This window comes from Drosophila mojavensis, unplaced genomic scaffold (assembly GCF_018153725.1).
Source record: "Drosophila mojavensis isolate 15081-1352.22 unplaced genomic scaffold, ASM1815372v1 contig_277, whole genome shotgun sequence".
NCBI lineage: Eukaryota > Metazoa > Arthropoda > Insecta > Diptera > Drosophilidae > Drosophila > Drosophila mojavensis.
Genome location: NW_025318822.1, coordinates 492,916 through 502,589, shown reverse-complemented (window position 1 = coordinate 502,589; position 9,674 = coordinate 492,916). Strand labels below are relative to the sequence as shown.

General features: G+C 39.7%; 1 protein-coding gene across 1 annotated transcript in view; it reads left to right on the top strand.

Moving 5' to 3' along the window:
• The first annotated feature begins 7,058 nt into the window (after nt 1-7,058).
• The window catches only part of LOC6573951 (nucleolysin TIA-1), a 97,625-nt gene continuing 95,009 nt past the window's right edge, over nt 7,059-9,674 (top strand). Inside the window, exons 1-2 of the mRNA XM_001999974.4 lie at nt 7,059-7,263; nt 7,922-8,935. Coding sequence (XP_002000010.2) covers nt 8,641-8,935 — 295 coding nt within the window. The 5' untranslated portion in view covers nt 7,059-7,263; nt 7,922-8,640. The remainder of the gene's footprint in view (nt 7,264-7,921; nt 8,936-9,674) is intronic.

Sequence of the window (9,674 nt, the reverse complement as noted above, 5' to 3'; positions counted from 1 at the left end):
ACAATATTTTTGCATGAATTATGAATTGTGTAAATTGTGAACACACACACACACACACACACACACACACACACACACACGCACACACACTTACACTAACACAGTCACGCCTATGCGATGCGATATATTGAGCCGCTTGTCTATGCTTGCGGGGCTCTGAATACGTAAGTGTTGCCAAGTGGCGTGTAGGCCAAACCGCCGCGCCAGCTGCGCGCTTGGCCAGGGTAACCCGAACGAGGGACACATAATTTTACAGCCGGAGCCTACAGAGTACAAAAATTTAAATCACTGCGTGGCCTCGAGTGCTTTTTGTTACAATTTACGCTTTATGGGTGACATTTTACAATTTACTTGCTCGCAAAAGCACTTTGGCAGTGTGCGTATGTGTGTGTGTATGTGTGTGTGTGTGTGTGTGCGTCTGACTCAAAGCGAAATGGCCAATATAAATTATACAGTTATGTGCAGTTACTGTGACACTGTCTATTGCCTATGCCGCTGCAGTTCGTTATGTCCCTCCCTCCTCTGCCAGCAGACACCAAAATATTTCTAGCCCCATAAATGTGATAGCATTTTTGAATAACCGAAAGCAAAAGATCAATTACCCTCACACACAGCTATTTAAAGTAAAGTAAAAGAAAAGTAAAGTAAATTTAAAAAACTATAATTTTAGATTGTATTTAAATGCCACAAAATTAAATATTTAGTTTAATATTATCATAATTAATAACATGTTTTCTGTCCAATAAATAGTGGACATATTGCTCTTAAAAGCTGATTGGGTATTTTTTATGTTATTTATTTGTATTATTTTTTATGTGATATTTTAATCATATACTTTATTACTTTTATGAAAAATAAATAATTTGAAAGGTTTTCAGAATAAATTTATTTATTTAAGATCATCAGAAAGAGAAGTGTTTCATTCAATGGACAACCAGCCATACCTCAGATCGCAGCTAAGCGTTGAACACATACAAAAAATCATTATATAATTAAATTTGCAAAATTAATTTAATTCTAGTTACTGTGTGAATGCGCAAATTAGGTATATTATCAAAAAAAGTTTTTTATTTAAATAAATAAAATTTAAAATAAATAAATGCCGTGCAGAATGGCATTAAAGCTAACAAATTACTTATACATATAATAAGGTCTCTTAAGTTGATCAGATTATTTACTCTTATTATTACCTATGGGGCATAACTTTAAATTGATCTTGGATAGAGCACAAAATTTTAATAGGCAATCTATTGAAAATAGCAGCCAAATAAATATTTACATACGAGAAAGTACAGTAATAGGGTATTGCAAAAAAAAAAAATAAATAAATAAAAATAAATAAATAATAATAATAAAAATAAACATAAATAAATAAAAAAATTAAATAAATAAAAAAAAATAAAATTAAAAAAAATTAAATAAATAAAAATCTTGCTACTGTTGAAAGGCCTACCGTTAGATGCCCAAATTAATGCCATCAATATCATATTAGCGTGTTTCGTATCAAATATCCAAATACTAGCTATTAGTGTACAAATCCACTTGCATTTCAGATGATGATGTGATGATGTGATAATCCAAATATAATTGCAGATATTCAAGCTTGCCATTATAATTTGGCTTTGTTTGATGAAATTTGGCTGATTCCAGTTATTTCGCGGTACGTTAGGCCACAGCCAGAGCACAGCTCATATTTAAATAGCCCATTACTCATATAAACCATTGGCATGGCCAGTCAGCACTCGCTTCGACTCGACATTCATCACGATTCACAGCAACGAATCGGAATCAAACTGGGTGGGCAGTGTAAAATAATGGGCATGCGTCCTGTCGTAACACTAAACGAAAGTTTGTTTTTTTCAGCACTTCTATTTGCTTTGACTTTTTGCGCTCTTTATTATCTCAGCTCGATTACTCTCAGTCGGGGCATTATGAAATATTCAGCAACTGTGCAGCGTGCGTAGAGAAAATTAAATTATTTGAGCATTTTTCTGAGCAAACAAAAAATATTTTTGTTGCTCGCCTCACGATTTGTTGCTATAGGATCCGTGCCTACTCATTCACGTTGGAAAAAGATTAAATTGTCGTAAAAGCAATTAAGTTAATGATTCCAAGAGTATCGCATAGTTGGCTAGTCGAGGTGTGGGTTTTCCTTGTGATTTGCCGGAGTGCTCGGAAAACCTTTTTTAGTGTTTATTTGTGTTGGACTTGTATTTGCGTACCGAGAAGGTTAGTGTATGCATTTTTGTTTATATTTTATTAATTTCTTGTTTTTTGTGCGGTCCGAGCATATTTTAATTAAAAATATTAATAATTAGCATAGCAAAAACCTAAAACCCTAAGCTGGCCCTAAGCGGGGCTGAGGCGGAGTTTGCCATTGTGGGCCTCGGTCTCAGTAATACACATTAAAGGAGCATAAAAATTCATTACGTTGGCGGCAGTTGCCAAACAAATTATCGTTAGCCCAGCTAAAAGCCAAATTGTGGCGGTCGCCGAACAACAACACCGAATAAAATTGTCGCACTGCAGCCCAAGGAAAACAACGCACAAAAACAGGAATAAAAAAAATAAAATAAAGCACTGAAAACACTAAAAACAGGCCGCAGCCCAAAGTGTTTATCCGCACAATTTTCAACAAGCCAGGAGAAAGAGAGAGAGAGAGAGAGAGAGGGAGAGAGAGAGAGCAAGAATGAGAGAGAGAGTTGGGAAGTGGATTCAGCCTTCACATGCTGCTTCTGCTTATCGGGATATATACACATGTATATATATGTATGTATGTGTGTATGTATATATGCACTGCCGCTGGAGCTCATCAAGCAGCTGAACTCCCTGGTTGGGCACTTATGTATTTCCATTATCTGACACACCTATTTAAACATTTAAAGCGCCGAGTGTGACCCCCATTAGGCAGCACCTTGCTAAGACCCACTCGCCCCAAAATGTGCATAAATATTTCACTTATTTCGTTTTTACTGCACGCTCTCAACAAAAATATACATATATACACATGTGTGTGTGTCTGTGAGAGTGTGTGAGTGTGTGCTTATCCTTGTTGTTGTTGGCTGTGCTTTTTGGGTCGTCTTGAGCATGTGGACATCAATTTATTTAGTGCGACTCCGAAGCAACCGAATTTGCACATTCCGGATATATAACTGGCGCACGAGCGAGCCATGGCCATGCGCCATCGATGGATGAAATTGTCTGCCCTGGCGCTTAATACAAACTGCCGCCCGAAAGGTGTTTTTGTTTAAAGCATCCTCATTAAGACTCGGTCTGCGTTCTGTTGTCCTCATGCTGGGACCATTTGGCGACCCTCTTTGGAGTCGCTGGGCGCACTTGACTTGTGCTTGGGCCTGCGTGTCCTTGATTGAGCAAGGATTTTGGGAACATCTTTATTTATTGACCCTTCGTCTGAGCACGCCTGCCTGGCTGCCTGTCTGCCCCAAGTGAGTGCCATTGTCTGCCACTTGCTCATAGGTAAAAGACAGCCCTCCACTAAGAGTTTACTGTACGGCTCGTTTCACAGCTCTAGTTCTGGCATCGGCCAGTGCCCGATATTGGCCTCTTTGCCTCTTAGCTACACTCAGCGTATTCAGATACATGCTCAAGTCATTTAACTTCATATACTTGAGCCGTACTCGACTGCCAGCGATGGGCACTCCTCGGAGCCAGTCTCAGTTTCTCACTCATGTGCATTACTCATACGCCCCGTGCACTCGAAATATCTAATTGGCTCAAACAATGCCCTAATTTTCTGCTCAGTCGCGAGTAGCGACAGACTCAGCCACAGGAACAACAAGCGTAGTAAACAATGCGCCATTGTATTGTCTTTACACACATAAACAGAAGTCATGCCCACGCACACACACACACACATACACAGACACAGACTTGCACTTCATTATGAGGAGATATTTTGAGACTCATTTCGGTTAAAGAGGCTTAAGCACGTTATAACTTTACCCTTCACCCCAGCTGCTAACTCGCCCATTGTTATTTGCCCAGCTATTGTTGGTGTTGTTGTCGCTATTGTTGTTGCTGCTGTTGCTGTTGCTGCTGTTGCTGTTGCTGCTTCTTGTGACGCGAACGCTGCAGAGTCCAATTTGACGCTGATTTACCTAACAAGCGCCAGAGCACTAAACAAAAGACAAAGGGCAGCGCAGCGGGCAGCGGGGGGTATACACGTTTTGTTTTCATTTAAAGTGATTTTAAAAATTTAAAGGGCAATTGTCTTGACGCTTACACACATCCGCACACACTCACACACACACACACACACACACACACACACTCGCATACATGCCCAGTGAAAGGAGCTGTCCTTATGGGCTGCAAAGACAAAATGGCCCTTAGCTCGCCTTTGCCTCGCGAGCTGTAGCTTGGCTCTCATTGTTTACGTCACTTTTGTTATTATGCACACTTGTTATTGTTGTTGCTGCTGTTGTTGCATTAAAGCATATGCAACACGACTCCAGTCTGTGAGACATCAAATACGCGTACCGTTAGCTCTCCCCTCTGCGCAGTGGCAGCTGCTGCAATTCGCTGCCTTTTTCCTTCACATTCTTTAAGCACGCGCGAGTGCATATGTGTGAGTGAGTGAGTGAGAGTTTATGTGTGTGTGTGTGTGTCTTATTGTAATGACTCTGACTCTTATGCTAACCAGGACAATGATAATGTCGCATGCTAAATTGCATGCAATTATGTAATTTTCTTGTTTTTGCTACCTTTTTTTCGCTCCCCTGCATGACGACCATTGGTCTCTGGTCTGCATTCTTCTCACTTAGCGCTCATTTCTGTCTCCACTGCTGTTGCCCCCAACTCCAAAAGTAAACACATACACACATATACACACAATAATATGAACCGTCCTTGTGTCGTTCTCGTATTGTTTCTGTTCGCTTTTATACTCCACATACTATTTACGTTTCTCAGTAATTATGACTTAAAATGTTGATAATGAGTGCTCACTTTTCGACGACCGTATGTGTATGCGTGTGTGTGAGTGCCTGAGTGTGGCTGCCACATTGCTAGTGTTGCACTCCGTTCTGATTAGCATCCACACAACCACAGTTGGCGGCCCCTTCTTCTGCCCCACCTCCTTTCAGCACATTTCCTTTGACTAAGCTGTAACCCTTCATTCATTCAGGTTCGTTTTCCTCGAATTTAATAAACTTTGCCATCAAAGAAGATATTCTGGCTTTGCTCTGACTGCTCACTACTATACAGCCAGCAGATATTTGCGGAGCATAACTTTCGCACAAAAACTTAGCGTGGGTTCCTGATCGCAATTGAGCGATTGCAAGCGAGACCGCTTGAAGAAATTTTCATGAATTATTATAATGTAATGTGAAATTTCTGCCTGCTTTCTTCGTCTAATTCCACGTTCATAAATTGATTTCTGGGAATTTTATAATGAAAGATATAAATGGGAGATTGGGATATATACGGTGCATTATTACATTTATAACATTTCTAAAATAATACATCTATACAAAGGATAAAGTGCCTAGTCAATTTAAAAATATTGGAGTAGAAGGGATTCTTAAGGAATCTGATGTATGCTTTTACATCATCATTTTATTAAAAAAAATAAATAAATAAATAAAAAAAAATAGCAGTAATTTGCTTTATTTATGTTTTTATATTTTGCATAATAAAAATTTTCTTATCAATGTTTTATAATTTTTCTGTGATTTTTTATTTTTATTTTATTTTTTTTCATTTTGAAATTCATTTTGTTATTTAACTTCTTTTAAATAGTATTTATTTCTTATTTTATTTAATATTATATTTAGTTTATTTATTGCTTTATTTGTATATTTTTTAAAACATGCCATTCAACGCTCTCTGAGTCGGTAAAAAAAAAAAATAATAATAATAATAAAAAAATAAACCAAAAAATGCATGAATTAAGCATAATTTTTAATTTACTTCATATATAAATATTTAAAGTTATTGTTATTATTATTATTATAATTATTATTTTTATTTTTTAAATTTCTTATTTGACAAATACAGTAATTGCTAAATATCAAATAACATCTAGTTGACGGACCTTCAGGAGTATAACAGTTTTCACATTTGGGCATAAAAAATAATGGGAATTTCCAGTAACGACAGAGCCAACGACAATTTTCGATGATGTCTTAAGAGTCGAATGACAACGGAACTGAAGATTTGATTGGGTTTAATTAAATTAATATAAGTAAAACAATGTTAAATGAACGAAATATATTGTATTTAGCTACATAAAAATAAAGAAAAAGTAAACTTAATATTATTTTATATTCGATGCTGCTATGAAATTTCAAATTTGTAGCAACGTTTCATCAGTTTTTGCGCTCAACTCTTGGGCGATTCGGCGCAGTGGCCCGAGCTGGTGGTGCACAGCAGAAATTGAGTGGCGAAAAAGAACGAAACGAAGTCACAGAGACGAGCGGCACACACACACAAGCGCACAAACACAGGCATAGAGAGACAGCAATGGTATATTGTAAATGGCGGCGGGAGCGCAGCGACAGCCACGAAGCAGAGAACGAGTGGGAAAACGATGACGACAACGACGACGTCGGCAACGATAAGAATGCACGATGAGGAGAGAAGAGGAGCGTAGCTCGCATTGGCACTGGCGAGAGAGCGAGTGAGAGCGAGCAATTCGTGAATATTTTATGAACGAGCGCGTTACTGGGGGCTTGTTCGCTTAGGCGACACAAATAACGGGACTGTGGCAATTGGCAGCGTCGGCTCCTCAGCCTCGTCCTCGTCCTCATCGTCATCGTCGTCGTCGATATGCTACTCGCCGCAGCTCGTCGCGCGTCGTCGAAGAGAAATGTAGGGAAACGCATCCCGACGTGCTCGTCGTCCTCGTCGTCGTCGTCGTCCTCTTCGGTGTCCACTGCTTACGCGGATCGCTCGCTGGCAGCGGCAGCGGCTGTCCGCCTGGCATGTTCTGGCCAGGATAGCGCCACCGCTGCCGCCGTCGTCGTCGTCGTCGTCGCAGCAGCGGCAGCAGCGCTTATCAAATTTTGGCCAATGCGTGCGCTGCTGGCGTTCAGTAAGAAAAGCGTCGCCCAACGGTCTAGTACGAAATCGTACCGTACGCTTTGAGTTCTTTCTGTTCTTTGGGTAGCCAGCGATGATATAGTCGTAAAGTCGCCTAGTCGTATAGTCGCATAGTCGCATTGCTAACTAAAGAGTGTGTGTGCGTTGCGCTCGTCTCTTGACTCGTGCGTTACTTGAAACTGATCAGAGCAACATCAATAAGTAATGATAATTGCTTTTAGAATTCACTCAGCAATTCTGTGCATTTGTTTGTTTTTTGTTTCAATATTTTATTTAGCTGACTTCATTTATTGTGCAAGGCAATGATCCCTCTCCATTCAACTGTTTTTGCCTCGTATGCGAGATTCCTAGTTTTTAGCCAGACTGTAAACAATTTCTCGCCATTTTCAAGCCGCTAACTTTGGCGACATTCATTAAACTTGAGCTATGTTTGTTGATTTTGTTTGGTTCTGGCCGGCTCTTTGCAGCATTCAGCTGGCAGTCACTGACATTCAGTGACTTTTGAAGTTCATTGCGAACTCATCAGAGCACCAGCAGCTAGGAAAATAATTTGCAAACTGTGCGCACTTTTTGTAGCTGCTAAAAACTTTCGAAACGACATTGAGCTGAGGCTTCTCGGCTGACTAAGAACTCCCTTCACTTTTTTTTTTCCTTGCTCAAAACATTGAAGTTGAAGTAGTACTCGTCTCGTCTGTGACGCTGTCTGGCGCACATATGACAGCAATATTTATAATTTTCGCTGCTGCTGCTGCTGCTGCTGCAGACACAACAAAAATTGCAAAGCGATAAGCAGCAGGCAAAATAATTTGCGATTGCTGGCTGGCAGGCAAATACATAAACCCCTATCCCATTCCCACAGCTGAATGTAACGTAACGAAAGCCAAGAAGTCGGTAGAAGGAACAACAACAACAATAATAATAATAAAAAAAAAAATATATATATATATAAAAAAAAAATACAATCCAAGTGCGCTCGTGTTCGTGAATTTTCGGTTGAACAAACACATGAGCAAAACGCAAGAGAAAAGCGAGCAAAAATTATAAAAATAATAAAAACAACAACTACAAACACACACATACACACACAGGCACACGCACACTAAGACACAGCATCGAGTACATAGGCGAAGAGCCAGAGACGCAGCCACAGCAGGAAAAGTGAAAATATACGAAGAAAAGTTGCACAGAGCGGCAAACATATTTCATAAGTTTACACACACTTGCACAGCCACAGAGACGGACACAGACACGGACACAAACACACACCCACGCACCCACACACATATAGAGCCATATAAAACATTGCCCGAAGTCAGTTAGAGCGAGTCCAAGTTGCTTGCGAGAGACGGAAACGGATACGAGGGACACAAAGGCTAACGCACGACCTTTGGCACAGAGTTCAGCAGCTGCAGCAGAGGGCACGGACACGGACACGGACACGGAGACAGGGCACAAGACACTGAGGCGAGGTCAACAAATCAATAGAAACAAAGCGCAGAGCGAGCGAGCAATTGGCCACAAAAAACAATATCAACAGCAGCCAGAGCTAAAAAGAGTAGCAAAATTCATTCACAAATTATGCTGGCCATGTCGACTCTAATGATGCCCGCCCCAACTATAGCCATGGGGGCCCCGCAGATCACGATGGGCCCCCACAAGCCACCGGAAACGAAGCTGCTGGCCATACATCCAGCTGCAGCAGCCGCCGCTGCCGCTCAGCAACAGCAGCAGTCCGTGACGGCCGCCCATCTGCAGCACAATGGACAGCAGCAACATGTCCAGCAGCAGCAGCAACAGCAGCAGCTGCAACAGCAATCGTCAAATCCACAGCAGCAACATCAACAGCAGATCCTGGGCAGCAACTCCAAGCCAGGTAAGCTAACCATTTGTATATAAAATAAATATATATGAAATAACTCAAATTGGATAAGAAAGTCGGATATATATGTATGAGATTTTTTTTTAAATTCACAATCGACCAACAAGAATTTTTAAGGTGTTTATTGACAGTAATACGTGATTTTTTCAATCGAAATAAATGAATTGTATGAGTGTTAAAACTAAATTAAAAAAATATGTTTCAAATATATATTTACATAAAAATTATAAAAGATAAATGAAATTAAGAATAGACCTATATATAAATAGAAATTTTTACTTTCAATTTATATGCATTAAAGTCTTGTATAAATAAAAATTAAACAAATAAAAGTCAAATATACTTAGGATATTTTATTAGCAAAAGAAAAACTTTGCGAAAGAGACTTTTAAACACGAAAGATTTCAATTGTCTCCCTTTATTCACAAGTATCAAAAGTTAAATATTTTTTGTGAATACTTTGAGATTTGAGCCAGCCGAGCATCCTGGCATAGGCAGGCAGTCGAAGACTTTGTCTGTAGCAATCAAAAGTGTCAGTTTCCTGGATTTGTAACTTTTTCCTGGACACAATAAAAGTATTGCCTCGAGGCAGACAGGAATAAAAAGTAATTTATAGAAAATGTGTATGCAACCAGGGCAACCAGCAACCAGCAAGCAGCAACCAGCAACCAGCAAAGAGCAACCGAGCAATGATTTAAAAGTCGAGGCAACCAAGCAACACATTCAATTACAC